Genomic DNA, 27,924 nt, shown 5'->3' on the forward strand with positions numbered 1-27,924 from the left:
TTTGAATTATTTGTGGGGATTTATCTCAGCAATTAGCTCGATTTTCAAAAATTCAGAGAGAATAATATATAAAAATATTTTTTTTCAAGAATTATTTTCTAAACGCAAAAAAACTATTAAAAATTAAAAATGTATACCTAAAGGTAGCTATAACATGAAAACGATACATTTTATTAAAAAAAGTTAAGTACTTTTAGAAAGTTTTCCGTGACCATCAGATAATCGAGTCTGGACTGTAGTCATAAAAAGTTTTAAATTTTTTTTCCGTGTTCTTATTTTTTTAAAGAAAAGTCCTTATCATAACCTGCAACTTTGCAAAAGACACCAAATCGATCAGAAAATACCTTCTTAAAAAACAGAATTTCATATGTTTATAGCCCATTTTGTATGGCGACTTGTATGGAAAAACTAATGATGCAAAATGACTTTTTTTATACTGGAATTCATGGAAAAAGTCGAAAGTTAAATATTTAAAAATCAAGAAAAAATTGCGAAATCTTCGAGAACTACTCCATTAAAAAAAGCAGATCCGACCTTTTATTGCTGAGAATTAGACTTTCCTAATCAGAAAAATTACATATTTCTAAGTGCTACCTAATTAACCCTCATTTTTCTATCTACGATATCTTGGTAACTATTGATACGATTTTAAATTCCGAAAATAAAAATAAAATCGTTTAACTTCCTCATCTTTACGAGAAAAAAACCTTTTTAAAAGATCTTATATTTTATTTTAAACATGATTTAGACAGGAAAATATATAAATTGTGTTCAGTTCAGTTCAGATATTTTTTTTTTTTTTGAGTTTATCCTTGAATTTTGAATGCCCCAGTTGTTTCAATTCAAAATCATTTACTGCGTTTATAGAAAAGAAAACATCTCAGCTCTTTAGCAAAACGATTATGGCAAAAATCGAAAACAAAAGCGTTCCAAACTTTCCATGAATCGCTGTGGCGCACTAATCGCACCTGAAATCAATAGCCCTCATTTTCTTTGCCTGCCAGATCGATCGATCGATTCAGCAGCGACTTTCGCCCACTTTGGCCATCAAAGCAGATCTCTTCATTTAGCCGCCGCCAGCCCACAATCGGGGAGGGGAACCTTTATTAAATTAGTTTTCCGACTCAATCTGTTCCGTGTCGCAAACTGGCCTGCGCTCCAATGTTCCTACATAGACACCAACAGACCCCGTTTGGATTCGACATGGGAACATGGAATGTCAGCTACCGGCTTGTAACACAGAGGGCTTTATGGATCAATTTGAGCTTATCGAGGATCGCTTTATACTCCAATTTACACGATCGATCGACGGGCTGGTATAATGGCGCTCGTTTTCCATAGTTATTTATATACATATATAGGAACGATACCGGTTGAAAGTAAAGGGACCTCGTGCTAACCTCAAAGCTGCAAAGACTTGGGGCAGCAACCTTGAAATGGATGCACCCTTCTCGAGCTATTGTAATAACAGTTACTGCACGATGTTCAGGGACCCCTCCGCCAGTCATAACCGAATTGATCAGCCGGGCACGATCGTGGATGCCTCGATCACGCGATCGATGGCCGACGGAGAAGCAACATAAACATTGCATGAAATTGATATTCACTCACAAAGCTTGAGCTCGATGATTGGTCCGGCCGGACATGGGAACGCCACCAGCCCGGCTCAACTCGGCTCAATGACCTTGGAGTGAGTGACGCGCCGAAAAAGACAAAGTGTGGCCGCCGTCAAAAAACTCTTTCCGCTGGAGGGATCCGCCCTCTCCGACGGCGTCATCGGATGATAAATTGATGGAAAGCATGAAATTGGTTGCAGGCATAACACGTTGGTGGAGAAAAGGAAATCAAAACTTTTGATGACATAGGATCGATTTCTCACCTTCCGTCTGGTCACGAACTAAACGGCCACTTAAAAGACAGTCTTGCATTTTCCGCGCCAGTCTTTTGCATCAACCGTGCATTTGGTGGCTGCTAACCGGCTCCGTGGCTTAATGGTTACGGCTTCTGCCTCACAAGCAGAAGGTTCAGGGATCAAATCCCGGTCGGTACATTTGAAATTTGGACTCAGGAATTTTAACTTTGAATATGAACAAAAACGAAAAAGAATCAGGTGGGATTCGAACTCACACCTTTGGATTGGTGGTCTGGGACGCTAGGCAGTCGGCCATCAGATGGTTTACACTCTAGCAGTGAATTGATCCGTAGTGTTGCAACATGTTATCTTCTCATAATAAATACACGCTGATCCCTGATTTGCCTGAGGGGATTGGAAGTCTAAATATAGATCGAGTTTCCTTCAGATGCTTGCTTCTATGTTTAGGCGGGGCCGAACAATGCCCAACGACCTCGGAATTGGACCGCAAGGAGCTCTGTCATTCTGAAATGGGTCGTTGGAAGCAGCGCGAGGGCTATCACCACCTAATACCCGGGACTGAGATAAGTTGTATCAGCATTCGGCATATACAAAGTCTGATACAAATTATGCTTTCCCATAATATCGCTACCGGTTAGCGGGTATTGGATTGGACACACACACACACACAACCGTGCATTTCGTGGCTGCTGCTTAAGAAATTGATGGGCTGTTTTGTCACACCTCACGTGTTCCGGAACGAACAGTTTGATGGTGTTTTGTGCGTAATGATTTGCTTAGGAAATTGTAAACAAATGATGGCAATTTAACACCCAATTTAAGCCGACGTAATGTGTGAAAGTTTGCACCTTTTTTAATCGCAAACTGATGTAATGTAAAGGAAATTGCTTGAAATTTGTTTTTTGTTCGATAGCTAACGTGCGAGAGTGTTGATGCAAAGTCTGCTAAAAACCTTGTACCTTGTAATAATTAATAGTATCGATTTTTGGAAAATCAGGAAAACATGGTCAGGAAATTTGTATGGCCTGTTTTAATAATCACTAATAATTTAAATTTGCTTTGAAATTCAATATTTAAAGCAATTTGAAAATTCATATATCGTTTGTGTTCTCTTGTACTAAGCTTGTTAGGATTCCAATCAAGAAGGGACATCGATATATTGACCGAGCCGTCCTTGACGAAGTACCAAATATCAGCTGTTCTAAAATTATAAGTTATATATCGACGTAATCGTGCTATCTTGTCACACGTCGCTTTTTGAAGTTACAAGAAAAATGTGGAAGAATGTTTGACGGAGTTTTTCCGGATATTGCTGAATATCGCAGGTTATAAATCGAATTTGGAAGTTTTTTTTTTTAAGAATTTTTTTTAAGGCTAATGAGCAATTCCAGCTCAAATCAGGAATTTTTCTGGTACTTTTGTACCCGACCCCCTCCGATTCAAATAAAACTTTTCAGACATGTTATCCTAGGCCTATATAAGCCATTTTTGTGTATATGGAGCCAATTGTTCCGAAAATGACATTTGAGAAGGGCGTAAGTAATTTGATTTTTTTTTTGTATTTTGTAATTTAAAAATTAGTGTAACTCAAAGCCGTTGCATCGTATGAAAAAGTGGTCAAAGACAAACTTGTAGGAAATTGGACGGACTTTCTGAAAAAATACACTGAAAGAAAAATACACGCCACTTCTATGAGATATTTCAATTTTTTGAGTTTAAAAGTTGAATTTGAAGGTGACGTCACGATTTTTTTTTTCGTTCAAAAATTTAGAAGAAATAGCCTAAAATGTTACAAAAAGACTCACGAAAAATGCAGGATGGTATGGCTCTCCTAAAAAATACAAAAATCGTTTACTAAAACTGTTTTTTTTAAGTGGTCTAAACGTCAACATTTTCAAAAACCGATAGTATCGATTCACCAGACAATTTTACATAAAAGTCTCCATATTAACCATTGCCCTATGTCCAATTCTGGTAAAGATACAGCGGTTTTAAAAATAAAAATGTTGAAAAATATGATGGATTTTTTACAATTTCTAAATGACAGACTTAATTTTTCAGTCTCGAAATTTTTTTTACCGAAAAGCTTTTCCAATTTCCTATAAGTTTGCCTTTGAAAGCTTTTAAATTTGACTCTTTTTAATATTTACGTAAGCTTATTTACTATCCAGGTTTCTACTACACTGAAAAAATATACTATTCTCAGTTATGAGCAATGTAATTTTAAGGTCATATCTGTAAGCCCATACAATCCAAACTTATAGGAAATTGGACGAGCTTTTCGGTAAAAATATTTTCAAAACTGAAAAATTAAGTCTGTCATTTAGAAATTGCAAAAAGCCATAAAAAAAACCTATTTTTTCAACATTTTTATTTTTCAAACCGCTGTATCTTCACAAGGATTGGACATAGGACAATGGTTAATATGGATACTTTTATGTAAAATTGTCTGGGGAATCGATTCCTACTATCGGTTTTCTAAAATTTTGACGTTTAGACCACTTTAAAAAAAAACAGTTTTAATAAATGATTTTTGTATCTTTTTAGGAGAGACATACCATTCTGCATTTTTGTGAGTCTTTTTGTAACATTTTAGGCTATTTCTTCAAAAATTTCGAACGAAAAATAATCGTGACATCACCTTAAAATTTAACTTTTAAACATAAAAATTGAAAAATCTCGTGGAAGTGGCGTGTATTTTTCTTTCAGTGTATTTTTTTTTTTTTTCAGATAGCCCGTCCAACTTCCTACAAGTTTGTCTTTGACCACTTTTTCATACGATGCAACGGCTTTGAGTTACACTAATTTTTAATTTACAAAATACAAACATATTTAAATTACAAACGCCCTTCTCAAATGTTATTTTCGAGTACAATTGGCTCCATATACACAAAAATGGCTTATTTAGCCTAGGATAACATGTCTAAAAAGTTTTATTTGAATCGGAGGGGGTCGGGTACAAAAGTACCAGAAAAATTCCTGATTTGAGCTGGAATTGCTCTAATGCAAATAAAAAAAAAGTTGTAATTTTGGCTGAAATACTTTAGATTTTTTTTTGTTCGTAATTATATTGATTTATATTTATATCATTTTTGCTTTTAAAGTTTTTCACCGTAATGCCAAAATTTAGCCTTCCCGCGTTATATTCTTCTGCTCGGAATTCGGTTTAGGATCGGATAAATTAGTTATCCGGGTATCCGTATCCGAATGAAAGAAAATTGCTCTTACTCATATCTTCCCAACACAAGCTTCGAATTACATTACACATTGCTGTTCATTGAGACTTGTCCAATAATCCTAGAGGTTAAAACTGAATTGAGTGAATGTCAGACATTTGTTTGAATTTTCGAAATTTAATTCAGATGTTTGCTAAATGTAAACTTTCGCAACTCTGCAATAAAATGTCGAAGTTTACTTTCAAAAATGAAAATTTTATAATCATGACTCCCTCGCACAAACCCACACCGCACCAACCGGAGAAAACTGTTCAGCGTTGCAAAGCAGGAAAAAGTTGCGAACGCTTAAATAACGCATTAATTACGCTTGAAGGACCAGCTGATTTGATGGCCCGGGCCCTCGACTGCCGATCTTACCGAAAAAATGTTCACGCGGCTGTGGAAAGCGTCTCGTTAGGTGTTGCTTATCAAAGTCAGCCTCCGCGGCGTTATTCAACCAGGTGTTTTTTTTTTTTGCGGAAAATCGCGCGGATAAGCAGCGCAGATGGATAGCTAATTGAAATGTTTAAATTAATAACAAACCGCTGGCTACTCGGCTTGGACGACTGGGTTTGGTTATGCAGCTCATGTGCATCGCCTCTTCATTAGAGATGGTACACCACATTTTTTTCTGTGTGTTAAAATGAAAGTAAAATTTTAAATAACTGCTTTAAAGATAGCACCACATACTGCCCAGATAGATATACTTTCATCGATGGCGGTGGCGGCAGTGGCTTTTCGGGGCGGTGGATAATGATGATTGAGTTATGAAATCAAATCATGTGCCTTTTTGCCGCAAAACAGTCGGAAAAAGTAAGTAAGCAAGTATAGGAGAAATGAAAAATCATGTTGGCAGGAAAGTGGTACAACCAACACGCAAACAGCGTTTTATTATTAGGCCATAGCTACTACTGTGCTAGTAGCTGCCAACAGTCTGCCGCGGGGTGTAAATCGTACACAAGTGTGTGAGGCAATTTGATTTAAAAATTGCTTCGAAGAAATGGTCCGATTTGGACGCGCTTTTGTCTGGGGGGTAGCAGAGTGATTGTTTGTTTACTTTTATTGTGTTTGGTGAGTGAGGTTTTATTGTGAATAACGATTCATTTAACTTATTTAAGATGATTGACCAATTAATTCTCAAAAAAAACCAGCCCTTAAAGAAGTTAAATCCAAAAATCATCTATATTAATTTTTAAATTATTTTACAGCCAAACTTTGTTTGTAATTTGTTGTTTTATTGATTAAACTAAAAGGTAGTAAATCTACATTTTTTTTTATTTTAATAGTTATAAAATTCACGTTTCACGCTATATTAAAACCGGACTCAGAGCAAGGAGCCAAGGAAATTCGTGAAAATTTAAGCAAATTTTCTCAATTTAAACGCTATTGTTTTAGTTTTTTAATTGGCAGTAAAATTTAAATAACAAAAATCAAATAACAAAAAAGTAGGCTGCCATAAAAATTTCATATAAGGGTCATTCCTTCCCAAGTGACCACGCGTCCAACATCGACCTTCACCAAATCTGCTCATATTTGGCATGGGGGTTGTTTTTACCCCAAAAACAAAGAATCCCAAGTTTGGTGACATTTGGTCCACCCCCGCGCCCATGGCACCCCCCTCTTTTTCTGTGATTTTTGAAAAACCTCATTTTTAAAATGCATTTTGCTAAGAGAAAAGTTAACAAAAAGTCAACTTTTGGGTATGCAAATTTGAAGATTTTTTGACGTAGAATCGAATGGCGTACTCAAAATTTACGTACAGTGTTGCCAAATATGAAAATTTGGCGATTTAAGTTTAAAAATGCATTTTTAACCCTTTGGACGAGCACTTACGGAAAAACAAACAATTGCATTCGATTGCTGAGAGTTTTTTACATTAAATTCAATCAAAACCTCAGGGTAAATTGAATATTTCTTGAGATATCACGTTTTTAAGTTGGAAAGCCCTGTATTGCATAGCAAATGTTTTACTTAACCATCAATTTCAACAGTACATTGCGTTAGAGCATAGTTGGCCTTGAAATTTGAAGTTTTTTTTTTATAATTTCGTAACGGAAGTAAGTGAATGTAAAATTAAATGAAATTGAATTCATGTATGTTGAAAGTCATTTGGCTAAGGTTTAGCGGGTCCTTTTTTTAGGAACTTTAATCTATTTAATATGGGGAATTTTCACTTTTAACATCTTCAACGACAAAGTTTCCCAAAACACTATCAAATTTTCTTAAAGATTTTCCGGGGAACAACTTTGTATAGAACATCGCAATAATACTTATTTAATACTTGACAATTCCGGTTGATGCGCTCGATTTTTTTTGTCATTTTCATTTATCCGTGAACCACGCCAAGTCCTGCCAAGACGGGGGTGCAAATACATACATACAATACATACATACATACATGAATCCAATTTCATTTAATTTTACATTTACTTACTTCCGTTACGAAATTTAAAAAAAAACTTCAAATTTCAAGGCCAACTATGCTCTAACGCAATGTACTGTTGAAAATTGATGGTTAAGTAAAACATTTGCTATGCAATACAGGGCTTTCCAACTTAAAAACGTGATATCTCAAGAAATATTCAATTTACCCTGAGGTTTTGATTGAATTTAATGTAAAAAACTCTCAGCAATCGAATGCAATTGTTTGTTATATTAATTTATACAATTTAAACAACCCCATAAAACTAACCATCAAAAAACATTTCACAAAAAATCAAATCTTCAACCACTACCCAAACAACACATATTACCTCATAATCCAAAAATAAACAAACATATACTTTATAAAACCCCATATTAAAAACCCACCCTTCCCCTTTAAAGAGAAGACAACTCAAAAAAAACTACCATACAAAAAAAAAAAAAAAAAAACACAAAAAAAAACAAAAAAAAAAAAAAAAAAAAAAACAAAAACAAAAAAAAAAACAAAAACAAAAACAAAAACAAAAACAAAAACAAAAACAAAAACAAAAACAAAAACAAAAACAAAAACAAAAACAAAAACAAAAACAAAAACAAAAACAAAAACAAAAACAAAAACAAAAACAAAAACAAAAACAAAAACAACAAACAACAAACAACAAACAAAAAAAAAACAAACAAAACAAACAAAAAAAAAAACAAAAACAAAAACAAAAACAAAAACAAAAACAAAACCAAAAACAAAAACAAAAACAAAAACAAAAACAAAAACAAAAACAAAAACAAAAACAAAAACAAAAACAAAACAAAACAAAACAAAACAAAACACAACAAAACAAAACAAAACAAAACAAAACAAAACAAAACAAAACAAAACACAACAAAACAAAACAAAACAAAACAAAACAAAACAAAACAAAACAAAACAAAACAAAACAAAACAAAACAAAACAACCACAACAAAAACAACACCAACAAACCAACCAACAAACAACACACCCAACAACACAAAAAACCCAAAACCCAAAACCAAACAACACAAAAAAACAACACAACAAAACAAAACAAACAACCAAACAACAACACAACAACCAACCAAACAACACAAAACACAAACCAAACAAAAAACAAAAACACAACAACAAACCAAAAACCAACAACCAAACCAAACCAACAAACAAAAACACAAACAAAACCAACAACCCAACCCACCAAACACAAAACAACAAAACAAACACAACACCAACAAACCAAAACAACCCAACACACAAACCCAAACAACCCAACAAAACAAACAAACACCAAACAAAACCCAAAACACAACACAAAAACAACCCACCCACCAAACAAAACCAAACAAACCAAACACACCAAACAACACCCACCCAAACACACCAACACCCACCAAAACACACCAAAAAAAAACACACCAAACAACAAACAACCACAACCCAACCAAACAAACAAACCACAACCAACCAACCAAACAAAAACCCCACCCAATCAATAACTCTTACCACCCAAACAACAACATCCTCAACACTACAAACTCAAATCTAATTCACTTACCACCATTACTCATAGAACCTCACTCACTTCACCTCCCCCCTCACTCTCCCCACATAAATAAAAATCATTAATTATATATTATCTCATTTATTAATGTTTCCCACCTACACAACTTCACAATCAAATATTCACTTAATCTCAACCCATATCATAATAATTTCCCATACTTTTATACATAACCGCAACCTCAAATCAAATTATCACCAAAAAATATACCCTATCACCTCAACTAAACACCTTCATCTCATATCACCACTATAATTTTTTTTATCAGTATTCTTATCTCCTCCCTTCAAACCTCATTCAAAAACAACCTAAATCCTCGATAACACATCTACAATCTTTAATCATTCTAATCCATCATCAAACACTAAACCTCACTTAAACTTATTTACCCAATAATCACTCTCACAAACTTTATAATTACCCTCTAATTTAAAATATACACCATACCTACCCTACTTCCTAATCATTAAAATCAAAATAAAATAAATAACCTAATTACTCCCGCTCAGATTCCCCACCTTTTAGACTATCCCCTTATCCAACCCAAACACCTCTAACGTACTCTCCTACCACGATCTTTTTTTATTTCACTCTTTCCCATCTTCCCTCTTCTCACTATGATTATTATCTATCAGACTTTCTATCCGCCTATATAAACTTATTTCCTCTATTATCATATTGAACTATCGCACCAAATAAATTATACAACCATCGTCTCAGTCGTACGTGTATTTTTCAGAAACTAAATGGCTTCTTAAACCTTACTATTATCGTTCATTTTTTCATTAACGTCTATATCTTCTTATATTATTTTACACTTATCTACTTATTCTTCTCAATTCATACTTTGAATTTGTTGTATACTTTTCATTTTTCAATTTCATATTTCTCAACTTTTTACCATCTCAATTCTTTCTCCATCATCTGTAACACATTTCAATATTACTATCTATATCTTAAATTATACAAGTTCTCATCTCTCAAATCTTACTGTCCCAATATCTTAATAATATCTTACTCGTTTTTTTATCTATCTATAGTTAAACCTTTTTATTGTCTTCTTCTAATCTCTCTCATTTCTTTACAAATTTCTATGGTTGTAGCTTCAGAGTAGTATACTATTTATCCTCCGTGTGATTGACGATATCCTGAGATTTTTTGAACTAATTAGTCGCAGATAGCCGCGTCGCACTCTATGCCACCCCATCGCCTAAATCCTCTCACTTCTTTAATACCTTCGATTCCTCTTCCCTTCCTCATACGTTGATTTATTCATTTTTTAAGATGAATGTAGAGAGAGACTTTTTAATAATCGGCCTTCGTCAATGCAACTGGTTTCGCCTCTGGGTTTTTTGATGTTCTAGAGTGTATTAGAGATGATAGCTACTCAATCTTATATCATTTAGCCGTCAGATTCGATGTGATGGCTGATTATAAAGTGTTGATGAGTTAGGGGTCTGGTGGCACGCTGTTTTGGAAGTACTGCTAATCTTGGTCAATATAGCTTATATATAGCTGGCATATGATATTGCTAACGGCTCAAACTATGTTTCTCAAATTTATGTTGATAGTTTTAGTGAGAGAGCGTTGATGTTTAGGATGTTTATATGATCTCCTCTGAGAGGAAACAATGATCAATAGATAAGTTAGTTTTGAGTGTGTGCCAATACCAACCCTTGACATGTTTGCCGATTTACATGTATGTAACCCCTTAAGGATTATTTTTGCAACGGCCTAACAAAGGACTAAAAATTCTTGTTTACTTTGCCAGAAAACAAAAATTTCCAAAGCAAAGTTTTCAAATCCTGGTTTCTCAAATTACATTGAATTTCGATAAATGGAAGTTGCAAAACTTACCAAAATCCTGGCCCTGTGCCGCCGACTCCTGGCCGGAAGCTTCCGTCGCGGTAGCAGCACACATCAATGGCATCGCTACCGCCAACAGTACCAGGCAAATTACCGCCATAAAATGCATTCTTGCCGAGGACCACCGGAGATTACGAGTGCTCCAGAACATCCCGCGATCGCTGCTGCTGCTGCCGTCGATGCTGATCTTGCCTGATGATAATGGGTTTCACACTTTCCACTTAACAATTATCAATTTTGAACGAAACAGCTAACAGATTCTTCGAGCTTTTTCCTCTTCCTTTTTTCACCTTATTTTTCTGCTACAGAAATTCTTCACTCTGCAATTCTGCGCCGAAATGGGTAAATTAATTCAATTTCTACGTGTGTGCGTATGTGTGTGTGCGCGCGGGCGCTCTTCTTGAACTAGTTCAGCGCAATCATTGCGAGCAGCCTCATTATCATAACTTCTTTTCCTTTCCGCAACCAGCTCATAATTCACCAGCAACAACAACAGCTACCCCAAACAACAGAACTTCGAGACAATTTGCAGCACCGCCAACAACAACACAACAGTTAATCCCGCGGGATACTTGAACTCACGGGCAGGATGAACAAGCGACGAACCCCGACGAGTTCGAGTTGATCCTTGAAGCACTCACGACCGGCGGACCATTTCTTCGGGGAGTTCCTTGGGGAATTCGATTCTCTCTCCTGCTGGTACCTCTAAGAACTTCGTTGCACTCAGCAACGTAAACACCGCACCAAACTTCCGAAGCGTTGCTTCTGCACGAGTCGGCAACCGTAGTGGAACTGAGCCAGTGACTTCACCGCAACCGTGGAGTTCCTCTGCAGCGTTAGGGGGTTCCTCTCTTTGCGCTGTTGAAGTCGCGCTCTCTCGCTTGCGTTGAGTTGTGGAGTATGAATGCACCGCCAAGAAGAGAACCTGCGGAGAAAGGAAAGGAAAAGCGATGAGAAAAACGAGTCATCTTCTTGTTGTTGTTGGGGCGTGATGTTGAGGAAGATTGAAGGGAAGTTGAATAACAAATCAGCTGCCCTGCCAGGGAGAGACGAAGGTTTGACGAGAAGAAGGAGTTCCAGCAGAGCGCCTTATTGGTCAACCCGTGCTGCTGCTGCAGATCGAATCAGTCAAGCCGGGGGTCTCGGAACGGTTCTTGATATTAATAAGCAAATTTCTCGTCTGCGGACGCTCGACCCCGTCTGGAGAAGCAGTTACAAACCGGCTGGAGAGAGCTCACTGTGAATTTGATTGATTGTAAGGAAAACATCGAAATTGCTCCAATTAAGCAGCTGGAAGTAGCTGTAAGGATCACAACCCCCTAAACAGGTCAAATCCGTAATTGAAATGTACAACCACGGAGTACCTCGTAAACTCTACACACCCATTACAGATCATCTCGACATAATGATGTCAAACTAAGGGCCAACCCATTTTGTTCGACACACCTCACTGTCAAACCCGTTTCGAGAGCTTCTTTCCACGCTGGCTGTCATAAATAATACACATCAGAAAGCGAATGAAGCAGCTGAGCTCTCAGGAAAACTGTCCCATAAATCCCAAATGAGGCTGCGCCAGCTCAAGTAGCAAGTATAGAGCAAAAGCCGTGTAAAGTCGCTGTAGAACATGCACAAATTAGCATGTTGAGCCGAGCTTAGGGCACGGTAACAAACCCGCCAAGTGTGAGAGCGAATTGAAATGTTAATACCTTTGACTGATCGTATCTGGTTAGGAGAACGCCCGTACGCCCCGGAGGTTGCGCTGGAAAAACCGTGCAATAGGTGCTTTCTTTTAGCGCGGAAAATGTGGTAGCGCAGCAGCATCTTGGCACATGATAGGGCAGCAGCAGCAGCATCAGTTGAAGAGACCAAAATCCGGGAAGGGAGTGCCCTCGAAGAGATTTTTGCTAGGAGAAACGGGGGAGAAATTGAAGAATTTTAAACAAGTACTACGTTCATACTAGTCTTACTCTTAGAACTGAACACTCCGTATCCAATATTGTTTCAAAGAATTTTTAAGTAATTCTCAAAACCAAGTATAAAAAGTATTAATGATAAATCAATTGTAGCGCCCATATTTGCATTGATGTCACGTATAAGCAATTCTCTACGAAATCGGCCTTATTTATTGTATTTTGTTGTAATTTTTTTTCTTCAAATAATCTAATCTAATCTAATCTAATCAGACCCTAGCGCAGGTCTAGAATAGAGAATATGCTCTAAAACTTTCCCGAAGACAGTATGGAGCTATCTTGCTAACATGTAAACTTCCATACTAATTTCAATTTTTTTGCGCCTATCGGGGGCTCGAATAATCGCTCCCAAATTTTAGATGGTTGTTTTGGACCCCAAAAAGAACCAAACAAATATGTTGCTGATTTAACTTGACAAATATTCATTTCTAGAGTTTTTTTTTTTTTTTGAAAAGGTGCTATAAGAAATTGTGTTCCATATGTTCATAGGACCTATTCAAAAAAAAACTCAAGATTTCTTCCCCTATAAATCGATTTCACCATACTACCAATGAAAAATGGTACGTAAATAACCGAAAATCTGTATCTTTTGAATTAATTTCCTGATAGATTTGGTGTCTTCGGCAAAGTTGAAGGTATTGATGAGGACCTTTCAGAGAAAAAAACAGGTATGGATGGGTTTTTTTCCGATTTTTACTATTTTTTATGGTACAAAAACACGCAACTTTTAAGCCATCGAGCCAAGTTATGATTTAGAGAAAATAAAGTTTTATGGAAAAAGTGAAATTTTACCTTACAAAAGACTTTTTTTAATGTATAATCGAATTTGCAATCGAAATATACTTTTCAGAAGTTTTTATATGGTGCACCATTTTCGAAATATGGTTTGTTTTAACTAAAAATTTGCTACTGCTTTGAAATCTAAAATTCTAAAATAGAAATTTCAAAATTCTTGATTTCTCGATTTAAAATCCTAAAATTAGAAAGAATCTAAAATTTGAATTCTTAATGTAAGGAATTCTAAAATTATGAAATTTTAAAATTATGGAATATTCAAATTCTTAAACTCTAAATTTCAGAAATTCCAAAATTTAAATAAATTTCTGGGTAAAGTTTTAAATTCCAAAATCTGAAAATTTCAAAATTATTAAATTATAAAATACTTAAATTCTTAAATTCAAATCGAATATCCTCCTGCCTGCTTCTGTCTTATGGCAATATCTCAACAACTAAATAATACAAATTTCAATGCCAGAAAAATAACATTTGTTAAACTTTCTGAATTTGCTAATTTTGGAATCAAGGCTAACATTTGAAAAAACCAATGCCAATTAATTATTATGCTCATTCAAAATTTTGGTTTAGAACACAGCGAAAAGATCAGGAAATTCCACGAATGTTGCATTTTTTTTACATTTAAGGGTACACAGCAACGAAGGAAGTTGTTGCCTTCTTATTCCAAAATTGTCAAACTTACGGACCCAATCCTGCAACAACGTGATTGTAAAAATAGTCAAACTTTGTTGTAAATTACTTTGTGGGCAGTACATTAGGGGATGAATATCAAAATATTTCGACAGTACCCTTAGTTTTGAACATACTAAAATGTCTGTAACATAAATCTGGGTGCAAAAGCTCTGGTTGATGTGCACCGTTAAATAAGGCCGATTTATCAAATATTTATCAAAGTTTTTTTCCCTCGGCTCTGGCTCTGGCCGAGGGTGGGGAGGGGGGCAAAAAATATAAAAATTGAAATAAAAAGCCATTTGAATGCAAAAAGTGTTTTAAAATGCATTTTACTCTAGTCCAGTTGTTTTTGTAATACAGTCGACCCTCTGGCTGTCGATCTTCTCGATATCAATATTGCTCCATGTACCGATGAATTTCTCAGTCCCTTCAAACTGCATACTTCGGTTGTCTTTATTCCTCGATATTTTCTCTTGCTTGAAGAATCTCTTCCTCGACGATCCCTTGGATTCTATTTGCTTTAAATATCTATTCCAGTTGTCAATAATTTTACTTTCTCATGGCTTGCATAGACACTTTTCTTTGAGAAACGAAGCTTTGAAGGGTGTTTGACATTTATTAGTTTTTGTTTGCTGGACGTTGCCATGATTCTCTCACATAGCTGGTTAGTAAGAAAAAGCAAATATCAATCGAGTCTTCATTTTGCATCGTTCTGTAAACTGAAAAAAACTTTTTGCGATACTAACCATCGAAAATTTTTAAAAATTCAAAAGATGTTTAAACCAAACATGCTAAAATAGTAGTTTATGCAACAAGTTGCAAAAAGAGGATTTTTTCAGCACGAGTCGTACATTTATCCAACGAGGTTCACCGAGTTGGATAAATACGACGAGTGCTGAAAAAATCAAGTTTTGCAACGAGTTCCATACAACTTTTTTTGCAATTCCGAAAAACACCCATTGAGTGAAATTTTAAGTCAAATTTTCATATATTTGTCAATAAATCGTTTAAATCAAAACAATGTTGAAAAGTGTTACTTTTCGAAACAAGTGCTGAAAAGTTCAACTTTTCAGCACCCATTTCAGTGCTGAAAAGTAGAACTTTTCAGCATTTATTTTGAAAAGTGTTGCTATTCGATTCTGTTATTTTTGGTACAGAAAAGTAGGCTATTTCGTCGTTCAAGAATGACATGAAAAGTAAGTAGTTTCACGACGGAATTGCAAAAATGATTTAAAACGCTGGAGAATACATTTTAAATCAATTTCAAAACATTTTTAAATAGGAAATGTTTGTTTCTCTGAATTATACCGTGTGTTTGGTCAACTCGAATACCGAAAAAAAAAGTGTCAAAGCTTTTCGATACAAGTGCTTTTTTAAGCATTCAAATTAGTTCTATAACGAACTTTTCAGAATTGTTATTTTTGGTGATAGGTCGATCATTGTATGACAGAATGACAGAAAACTAGCTATTTTCGAAACGAAGTTGCAAAAAATTAAATTAACACTTTTCATTTAAAAAAGTAGTTATTACAACAAGCTGCAAAAAAAAATCAGCTTGAGTACATTTATCCAACGAGGTGTTAAAAAAATCGAGTTTTGAACGTATTGAATACATCATTTTTTGCAATTCCGTTGTGAAACTACTTCCTGTCATTCTCTAATGATGAATCGGCCTACTTTTCATCGCAAAAACAGTACTTTTCAGCACCCATTTGAGTACTGGAAAGTTAAAATTTTCAGCAATGCCGGTAAATAAACTAATATTACTATATTTGATACATGTGCTGAAAAGTTGACTATTCAGTACTGTTATTTAGATTAAGATTTGAAAATTAAGTTTAAAAAAAAATAGGAAAATTAGCACTATAGTTAACACAAAATAAGTGATCCCCGCTCCCCTACCATCCATCACACTCCGGCGAAGAAAACTGTAACACTCTTGAAGGAACGTGGAGCAACCTTAGAGGTGGGTACATCGCAAGACCTGTTTTTTGCAGCATTGTTGTTGTTCCGGTACTGTTTCAGTTGGCAGCCGCACGGGAACCCAAACAAGATTCCACTAGCCAGTATTGGGTGCATTTTCACAGCCACCCTCCCTGTACCGAGAGTTGGTTGGTACAAGATCGTCGCCGCCGTCGTCTTCGTGTCGTGTCGCTGCTGAAGTAACAATTTGTCATGAGCTGTTTTTTGCTCTCCCGCTAGTTAGCGCAACTAGCTTGGCGTTGGAGCACGAGCTGATCGTGTGCTCTTTTTCCAATTGGGGAGCAGCCTGAAGGAGGAGGGTGGAGAGGGTGAGGATGAGGGGAAACAGAGCCCAAAAGCACGATGCGGAATTAATTACCCGGTGTAACATTGCCTAGATGTGGTATTATACATGAATACATAAAGCGCAGCATCCCATAAATTAGCGCCAAAGGAGACGAGGTGAGCGGTGGCGTAGCAGGGGCTGGGGGTGAGGTCTGGCCAGTGGTGTTATGAGCGGAGCACGTGGGGGGTGTGGCGCGGCGCGAAGGTGTGCGGGGGCGTGTTGCATCTTCAATCTTGGAATATCTGGCATGTATGGGCAGTGTGGCGAAGTAGTATGTAGTTGATTGGCGGAAAGAGTTCTAGGCTGTGCGTAGATGAATGAGGACTTACAGGGCTTATCTGCTGCGGGTGAGCACTCAGGCGACTGTGCTGACAGTCTTAACTTCGATTCATCATAAGTCACTGTAGTTGAGATCACTCTAACAAAACCCAATCGATTTCCTACCTCATCTCCCTTTTGTGGGTTATCTGCTTATCTGACGCTCGAGAGCAGCATTTATCACATCACCATCATCTCTTCCCAAGAAGGAAGAATATACCCAGCAGCGATACCTTCTTCTCTGCATCTGACCGACAAACTGCGAGAACGCGATGCCCAGAAGAAAATCGTCTGGGTATACAGATGAATGAAGCATATATAGAATGAGTCTACTTTGTAGCTTGGCGAGCGGGGGGGATAGTCTAAGACACCTATGGGGAAAGGAGACAAGAGAGTTACTATCACACTTAGTTCTCCTCTGTGACAACCAAATTCCCCAAATATCTATTGAGATTCGCTCCAGCTAGGCCCCATGGGGGAGCGCGAGGGGAGAGGGGGGGTCGGGAGAGAGGTGTCACACACACACTACAGTAGTAGGCGAATACCGACAGTAATCTGTGAGCGCGGAACGTGGACACACATTAAGGTTAGTGTGAGTGTCGTAATTAAGTAGAGATAACACCTATGCGAGCGCTAGAGTTCTCTCTACTATGAGCGAGAAATGGGGGGTGGAGGGGTAGGGAGATGCGCGGAGTAGCGAGCTGATGAGAGAGAGTGGGAAAGGGTGGGCTGTGGAGTGGGGAGGGAGTGGAGAGAGCGTGAGAGCGTGTGTGGGTGGTGGTATTGTGTGGAGAGCTAAGAATATATGAGCTCTAAAGCGTGAAGTAGTGATGTGAGAGTGTCAAGGTTCTCTAGGAAACATCTCTATATTTGAGTGAGGTGTTTTTGATATGTGTGTGCTAAAATATTGTCTATATATATATTATGAGTAATCAAAAAATTCATATAAAACATGGACAGAACAAATGTCTGGTAGAACACACATATCAAATTACCAACGTGAGAGCGATTTTAGAGTGGGGGGGGTTGGGGTAGGGCGCGAGAGAGCGCGTGAGAGTGAGTGTGGAGTGGGGGATTATATATTTTAAGGAGGAGTTTAAAATATAAGGTTTATATTGAGAGGGAGTGAAGGGAGAGGCGACATCTCTATCTCTATATATTTTGAGTGTTTGAGAGCGATCTCTCTTGTTGATAGGATGTTAGAAAGGGGGTGAATTACTATCTAGTTAATGATCGTTAAAGTACAAAAAAAAATTTTTATTATAATATTGAATATGAGTTGCACAAATGTAATAATGAGATTATTAGGGTGGTATGATTGGATGGATTTGACTCTATATATATATACTATATCTATGATGAGAGATATCATTGATATATATATCAGTGGGTTATGGTGTAAGGTGAACATGAGAGAGTATTGGGTTGGAAGCGGGATGTTTGGATAATATGATGTGCTCGAGCTATATGATAAAGCAGGAGTCAAATCAGTAGATCTAACACACAGTTTGGGTATATGTGATCTATACTATATCTATATCTGTGTGGTGGGTTGGAGTGAGGGTGGGGGGAGGGGGAGGGTTATAATTGAGATAGTAGTTACATGTACACACTATCTCTATATATACACACTGATTTCAAGAGAAAATTTTGGGATATTTATTATTAGAAGAGACACAAAAACTATTAATGTATATATAATAAGTTTACATTAACTTAAAAAAAATAACAAGTTAAATCTTACACTGAGGATTTTAGATAAGCGGTGAAGTGTGAGAGAGATGTAGATATTATATCTATATATGCAAGCGAGTGAGTATATACTATATATATCTATGAGACATTCCATCTACAGTGAGAAAGATTAAAAATTATTAGGTGTGTCTAGATAATTAGTACTATATTTGGCGGTGTTTTGGTGAGTGCCGGCGAGCGAGCGCTATTTATCTACAGATACACAGATCTATTCTATATCTTAATATTCTCTATTGGTGAGCGAGCTGAGTATTGTGAAGAGTGGTATGTGTCACTCATATCTTCTACACACACACACAAGGAGGGTGTTTGATATGGCAGGGTATGATGTCATGTGTGTGGAGAGAGTGTGAAAATCTTGATTATGGACACATTATTTGAATAAATATCTCTCTCTCTCTTGGTGTGAGTATCATACACACATATCTCTATCAATATCTATACACACACTTGTGATTGGGTGGGGTAGATGCGAAGACACAAGTGAGAGTCTCTCATGACGGTGTATACTCTATTATTTATTTGTTCATTATATAATAAATTCAAAAAGGCTTCTTTAGTTAGAGATAGTAATTTTTACAATAATAAATATTTCTAACTATACTAATTACTCTCGTAGGAGATGCGAGAGCGATGAGAGAGAGAGTTACACAGACTCGAGAGTGAGAGGTGGGGGGGGGAGAGGAGTGGGAGGAGAAATTGGTGAGTGGACAAGGGGGGTGTAGAGGGGGGGGTGAGGAGATGAGTTTTCTATGGTATATATATATATCTATACTATAATTAGTGTGATGTGGTTACACACACACATACGAGGTTATGGGTAAAGGGTAGGTGATGGAGGGGGGACAGATATACTATTTTTATTTTGGGTGGTATGGGGGTTTTGTATTTGTATATATATATGGGGGGAGGGGGTTAGGATTTATTGAATTGTGTTTAGTTTGGTTGAGTGTGTTGATTTTATAGGGACACAACATATTTTGGAGAGAGAGTTAATTATGTATTGGTATTTTTTTGGTTGTGTGTATTTGGGGGTGGGATTTGTGTAGAAGAGTGTGGGGGTGGGTTGAGAGTTTTGTTGTGTTAGGTTTTTTTTGTGGTGTTTTTGGTATGGGGGAGTGGGGGTTAATATAGAGGGGATATTAGGTTACGATGAGCTGAGCGCGATAGTGAGAGCGTGGTCTACTATATGGGTAATGTGAAGTGATAATTGTTTTTACAACTTTCAGTAGTAAAATATTATAGGATTTTTAGGTTTTATGTTAGACAGGTTTTTATTTATTTACTATAGGGTGTTGGTAATGATATTACTTTACATCATATTATCTAGCTGTTCTATAGCTTAATATCTATATTACCAAGAGAGTATTAAATGAGTTTATTTGGCTAGTTAATAATTAAAATTATAATTAATACAAAGACTAAATTAACTCATATAATTTTATTATCTTAAATAAGAATTCAAAGAGAGATATGGGGATAAGGTTTAACATTTGTTGTATATTTTCTATCTCTCCTATCAGGTATACGATTTGTTGATCTGTGAGGTTTTAATGTGTATGGTTTAGGGATCAATGAGGAGGTGGGAGGGGAGAGTGTCAGGATTGTGTGGTTCGAGAGTGTTATTGGGTTAATGTATATATATATCTATATATATCTATCTATATATTATACAGTGAGAGAGAGAATATCTAAAATGATATTAGATTACGTGTGTAGTCTCGTGTTTTTTGTATTTGTAACTAAATCTATTACAAGACGCGTGAAATAGGGTGTGTGATGTGTAGGAATGATTTTAGGGAGTCATTGGGGGGTATGTTTCTGTTTGGGAGTTAGTGGGGTTGGTTAGTTTGGTGGGGAGTGAGGAGTGTGAGCGATGATCTGTTAAATGAGCAGAGAATTAGTAATATATATATTCACTATTTGTACGTGTGATATTAAAGAGTTAAGCGAGAGCGTGTATGATGACAAAATCTAAGATATAGATTATTAGCATAAGAGTTTTTTGTAGGTGGTGTGATGAGGTTTATACTATAGAGCAACTCACTCTATTGGCGTGGATTTATCTATATATCACATCTATATACAGTAGTGTAATGAGTTATAGGAATTTAAGATGATCATTGTGTAGATATGGGTTAAGTGTGTTTTATACATTGAGAGAGAGCGCGCGCAGAGAGAGAGAGGTTATATGGTTTTTGGGTGTTAATGAGAGAGAGGCCAATTTAGATTGGTGTTGTGTGTGGGTGTGTGTGTGATTGAGCGATAGAGATGAGAGAGAGTGAGAGAGTGAGAGAGGAGACAGAGAGAAACACAGAGACGTCGAGATGTATTTATTTGGGTGGGTCTATTTTTGGGGGTATTGTTCGATGAGAGATGAGAGAGAGATATATAATATTTATACCTATTATTAGAAATTTATATTATTATAGTATGATAAACTTCTCTCATCTCTATCTATATATCTCACACACACAGGGTGACGGGAGGGGGAGAGGAGTGGGAGAGTTTTCTTAATATAATTTATATAGCTATCTTTTATCTGTTAGAAAGTTATTATTTGATGTTTTGTTTTTTCTTTAATGTTATTGTGTTTAGTTAACAGTTATAAGAAGATATATGAAGCAGCTAATGGAAGTGAGAATATTAGTTATTAAAACATTGTTTGTGAAAGACTCTCTATACTCTCTATGGAGACACACCACACACACACACACAGGGGGTGGGTGCGCGTGAGAGAGAAGTGTGTTAAGTCTGTGTAGTGGGTGTGGTAATTGATTAAGGATAAGTGATATGAGTAGAGTAGATGTGTGGGAGGTGAGATCGAGAGAGAGGTATGGAGGTGGTGAGAGGGGTGGGGGGGTAGGTAGACAATTATATTTTCTTTACTAACATATTACAATGATGAGCTATATATTTCTCGTCTATATATATCTATATCACACAAAAGAGGAATGGTGTGGGACATATCATATCTATAAGGATAGAGCAGTGATGAGAGAGAGGTATTTGAGGGAGTGGGGTGGCTTTATTTGAGAGAGCAGTTTTTAAGAGGACACTACATTAGAGCAGTCATTTTGTACTATTATTTGTTATGATGGAATTTCTCATTATTCTTGTATATTGAGAAAGTTAAATTGTATATATTGTGGTTGATTGATATCCTAACAACATATGGGTAATATTAATTCCTAGTTTTCTAGAGGGCTGTATAGTTGAGTATTTTATTTATGGTTGTGGGTTGCGATATATCTATACTCTCTCTCTACTCTATATTGCGACATATATCATATATCTATATTGAGAGCGAGTATGTGTGGGGTGAGGAGTCGTGGTGTCAGTATATCTCTCTATACTATTGAAGAGATATTGTTTTATTGTCTATTTATATATTCTTACATCGAAAAAAGAGCGTTTCTCTATCGTTGATGATCTAGAAAATATATTAGAATTCAAAAAACAAAGAGAGAGAGAGAAGTACAATATTGAAACTGATAAATAATTTAATAGATTCGGAGAGTGAGGTGATAAAAGAGAGAGCTGAAGGAAATGTATCAGGAGTTAATTGTAAAATAAATAGAATCAATATATGAACACACACACATGTTATAACATAATTGGTTGGTTATTGGGAGCGGGCGCGAGGAGAGAGAGTGTTGTCTAAATATCATCTCTATATATAATATAATATTGGTTAAGTGTATAAGGTTTTGTTGATTTGTGTTTTGTTGGTTTTTGTTTTTTTTTTAGTTGGGTGAGTTAAAAAAAATAAGATTTTATGTTTTTTTTTTATTTGATTCATGGGTTTTAGTGTTAAAGGGTTATTTAATTTGTAGGTTGCTTGTATTAAGTGTTTTTTTTTATTTATAATTTATTGTGGTAATATAAAAATAAAATTATTAAAATTTTATAATCAACAATCTGTAAAAAAAAAAATAAAGGAAACCAATCAATCTTCCTTTGTGAGTAGCGAGACGATAACCATTTCGCTTTTCTGTTTTGATTGAATTTAATCTGAACTGGGCTGGACAGAACTTTTTCCTTCCCCCAGCGAACGAGCAATAGCCAAGAGCAGAAGGATAAATTACATAATCGCCACGAAAAGACCCCTTTTCCTGTTGGATGGCTCCATTAATATGAACTCGTAGCTTGAAACTCTTCCTTCTGCTTCAGAGGTAGTATCCGACATGGATCACAATGGGAAAAATCACTGTAACATTAAAGCGTTCTCTTCTGCAAGTATCCTTTTTTTATTCAACTTAGTTTTTTAATGGCCGGAATATAATAATTTCCAATCATTAAATGAGTGAAATCGATGGCCTGCTTTTATTTTGATAAAATATGAATTTTCGTGGCAGCGTCCCCAAGTTTCTGTGCCGATATCATCATCAATCTTAAATCGGTAATGAAGGCCGGAGGCAACAAAAAATCGAGCGATTAGCTCGATAATGAAGAAAAATGGAACAATTGACTAACACCAATCGCTGCTAAATAATCGATAGAATTTCAAGCTGTTGCGAGCTTCAAAGTGCCACGGCGGTAGCTTTGAAAGTCCGGGGAGAAGCTATTAGATGTAGGGAAAAAAAGCGTTGAGTGATATCGCGGTATAATAAAACACCGCCGAAAATCAAAGAGAGAACTTTTTTTTGCCTTCAACATCGAAACAATTCTGACCCAAATTTTCTCGTAATTGAGGCCTCCGGTAATTCTTCAGCACTAACTCAATTTCCACCGTGGAACTTGAACTCACTCTTGAACCGATCGTGACCTTCTGGCGATGTCACTGATGGCGTTTCTTGTTTCCATCACTACCACCTGGTCGATAAATTACTCACCCTCAGATCGGGAACGGCGCCACCACGTTACCCATTAAGACATCGACATGCGCCTCGGGGCCCTTATTGCTCTAGGCGAACAGGGTGGCTCAGCAGCGAGAGACAAATCAGACGAGGTTCATTTTTACACTATTTGTGGTTGTCACGATTATTTTCCAGAAGCGCACTGCAGGATTGGACATGAACTGGGATATTAGATTTCAGCAGGCTGATATCGGGCAGCAGATAGCGAAAATTCAACCACGCAAAAGTCAGCACGTAATCGTAACCCATCTATTAATAAGATTTTTCACCAATACTCGATATCATACTGAATTGCTAGTACTAGCGAAGGGAAGGAAAGGTTACACTATACTATTTCTTGACCAAGAAGCATCTCGCCACCATCTGGGTCGTAAGTTCTGGCAAACATATGGCGCAACCACCGAGACGCGAAGGCAAAGACGACAGGGAAGTGAGTCTCTAAATCTAGCTCGGAGTCTCTAGTCTGATATTAGAAACTCTAGGTCATCTAACATATGAATGTTCTCTTTATCGAACATCACGACACCGTGAAAATTTCACGATGTTTCATGTATTAACATTAAAAACTTCGTGATCACCTACCTCACTATGACTGTGAGACTAACGAACACTAGAAACATGGTGTGCGGCTGATTGGCGCGTGGAAAAACTTATAAAACTAACTTTCAATTTCTCGCGCGTGTTTCGTCTTATCTCCTCTTTAAGCCACGAGCGTTTTATATCGATCTACCAAGTCCTAATCTTCATCTCAGTCAGACAATTACATGCTGACATATTCTCCCTGAACTTTTCACACACAAATCAAAACACAACATCTTTTTAGAGACAATGTGCAACTCACGATTCACTATTTATTAACAGCGCTTGGAGCACAAACAGCACTATTTTCACTCACATCTCGCATCTAACACTCGAGATTCTAGAGTCTAGATTTGAGAGCTATACATCTCTTAGAAAACACTGATGCCCCTTCTTACTTCACAGAAATCTACATCTCATAAAACGCTAATCTACTCTTCACACTTTGAGCGAGCAGACAAAAAATATCAACTATCTAGTGACATTTAAAAAAGATACTACGAGTCAAACATTATCTCTATATTCTATAGAGCATGCGCAATACTTCACGCGAACATCTCCCAGAGAGAACAACTCTATTTATCTTACAAAACTCACTAAACTCTAGACCACTGCGAGACATTTCTATTCAATATAGAGACACCACAATAGTTTAGAGCGCATCTATACACTCCTACTACGTCTTGTAAGATGAGAGATTCTAGTCACACACAAAATCAGATAAAAACAAAAACACACTCATATCAATTTCACTAAACAACAACCAATCACACACGTACTTCTATCAATAGTAAACGACGTCTTTATTATACGCTCGTGATACTACTCCAACTATTCTTGATACAAAACTCCTGGAATTTAGTAGTCACCGCTCGGCGTTATACATCTGCTGTTCTTCTCATAGATGCAATAACATCTATAACATAGCCAATTTGTCACAGAAGAAATCAAAACAGGTTCCAGCAAAAACTAAACAGAACAATGTTAGAGCGATGCTTGAGAGTACTTTGCAAAACTACATTTCCCTGTGGTACGTAAGACCAAGACGGACACAACACGTATCTCATGAAGCACCTGTACACGGAGCGCGTGAACATCGATAATGAAAAATGGCTTATTTGGTCATTGGAAGGACACCACAAAAGTTTGAGCCAAATCAAAAATATAAATAAAATCCATTTCCGGTTTTGGTAGAGAATTGCTCACGTGTTAATTGATAATCAAAAGGGAGGTACACAAAACTTAGATCAAATTTAGGTAGAAAATTGAGTTTATTTGTGTTATCTTACCACAAATCCATGGAGATACACCAGTCTTACAAATAAGCCAAATAGTGTTACCTGCAAAGAAATAAGAAAATATTAGATTAATTAAAGTAAATTAGTAGTGAAAGAAATATTTTTAACTAAATATTCTATACTTGTTTCTATTAAAACTGTTTGTGTGTTTCAAATCCAACAAACGCGGGCCGCAGCGAGAGAATTATAGAACAACGCTATAATCGAGATCAGAGTAACAAGGAGCGCACGTCGTCGAGATGCGCGACTAACCGACATCCAAACTACAATAGCGCGGAGTGCGTCGTGCGACTGGAGTAACACAACACACTCTCACGCCTCAGACACTACACAAGCGTGAGGCAATCGATTCCATCAAACATTCACAGGTGTTGACTTGCTGTAAGAGAGGCAAAAAGTGTATAATACTCCAGTCTATAGACACGGCGAATAGATACTCAGAGCACAATCCTTATATCTATCTCCAAAAATCCATGAATCACTGACACCACTATCCAATTTACAATAAAATATACAATTAAAGAGTACTACTACACAATTAAATAACTCATTGGAGTACACATATTATCATGCTGTGGTGAAATTACACTCTTCAATGTGAATTATGATTATCTTCGCGCTTGAACAGTCTATATTAATAGCGATGCACGTCAGATCTTTACTCAATTACTACTCAATACATTAAATGCACGCTATTGTTTGTCACATTAGAATTATATGTTGACACAACACGTCAAACATTATAGAGAAGCGTTAGAAATTCTCTATATGATCGAGGATGACGCGATGTTAAACTTCAAGTTGTGTAAATATAGGTCATATGGAGGATGTAATAATAAGTGGATAGTGGATGATCTATCTAGCAGAGGAGATCCATCTGTCACAACAATATAAACTGTCTTTATAGGGGTATAGGAATTTGAGTACGATAGCTAGATAACATCTCTTATTGTACACTTACAGATAATGGTCTAACACTTGATAGCAGACTATGTGCGAGGAAATTTCTGACAAAGTGCTGTGAGGTGAACATCATTGTAGACACGACATGAGTAGAAGGGGACGAAGATTTTCTTGGATATAATACATTGGGCATATTCGCAAATAGATCATAGAAGAGAACATCATTTCAGTACAGAGAAGAGTGAGTAACTGTTCAGTTGAATCAATATAAAGACAAAATCAACGAGCCATGCTTACGTAATAAACAAGGTCGAATGGCAAAGTCTACACTGATTTAGTGATGGTTCATGTCATCTACATCGAAATCACAAAGCGTGTGTCACTGGTAAAGAAGAGTGGCTACAGGCGTGGGTAAGAGTGTCGGCTTCGTGAGCTCATGACGTGTCGTATTCTAATGCGGACATAAACCGGCGGTAGTTAGTTATGACATGAGACTTCACCAGACACATATTTAGATAGATATATGTGTAAAACCGGGATGAGTAGAAATAAAATGAGATAGACAGATTGGAACATCATTTTATTTTATAGGTTGGTCGCATCTGGGATGAAAAATGTGCATGGTGATCAGGTGAGTGAACAAACACGGGGAGGAGTGTGATCTACAGTAGCGAAGGTGGTAGCACGGAGAGAGAGTGGTGAGAGACAGAGTAGGAAAACATGTAATAGGGTCTATAGGGAAGTATTTCAATACTGAGAACACGTTGAGAATAAATATACAAATATATGAGTATCTTATCAAGTTAACATCATGGAGTGAGGTGATGGTTTTCTAATATGCGGACTGTACATGGGTGGTCTGAGTGAAGAGCGTATTGGTGCGTTGGGATGTGAGCACACAAAGGAGGGTGCGCGATAAACATTCTCATGGGACTAGTTAGTAATATATTAGCGAGAGTAGGGAGCGTTCAGTATAGAACATGTGGATTTGGGAGGGATAATATGTAATTTATATAGTGGTATAATCATATCAAAGTAGTTTGATATACTGTATGAGGATGTTACAAGCGGGAGTGAGGGTTTGTGATAGCGACACACGGTGTCTAGTTATGACATCCGGACAGAGTACTGTGATACTCATCTGAGTTGGTGGTCACGCAAGTTGTTCATTAAGTATTGTTACACAACTTATATTGCGTCTTAGGATATACAGATTAGACATGCAATTCAGCTCCTCTTGTACACTTGGCTCTGAGACACACTCTTTAGGTGGTGTTGGAGATGGGAGCAGTTGTCTGATATCTTTGGACAATCGTGTTCTTGTGGCGGAGGGTATCAGTACACATGGAGTTGGAGGGAAATGTACTACAACTCGAGATATCAAGAGGTGGGGGGGGGGTGGTTAGGTGTGGTTTGATAGGGGGTTTTGGATTTGGGGTTAAAAGCGTGTTCAGTGTTTGGATAGTGATCTAGGGGTTGGTGGGGGTGTGAAATGGTGTGTTGTAAAACAATTT

At 36.8% G+C, this 27,924-nt stretch overlaps 1 protein-coding gene across 1 annotated transcript in view; it reads right to left on the bottom strand.

Moving 5' to 3' along the window:
* Positions 1–11,841, bottom strand: part of LOC120426268 (uncharacterized) — a 76,735-nt gene extending 64,894 nt beyond the window's left edge. Inside the window, exon 1 of the mRNA XM_052707916.1 lies at positions 10,945–11,841. Coding sequence (XP_052563876.1) covers positions 10,945–11,104 — 160 coding nt within the window. The 5' untranslated portion in view covers positions 11,105–11,841. The remainder of the gene's footprint in view (positions 1–10,944) is intronic.
* Positions 11,842–27,924: the final 16,083 nt, after the last annotated feature.

Source organism: Culex pipiens, chromosome 2 (genome assembly GCF_016801865.2).
Source record: "Culex pipiens pallens isolate TS chromosome 2, TS_CPP_V2, whole genome shotgun sequence".
NCBI classification, from domain to species: domain Eukaryota; kingdom Metazoa; phylum Arthropoda; class Insecta; order Diptera; family Culicidae; genus Culex; species Culex pipiens.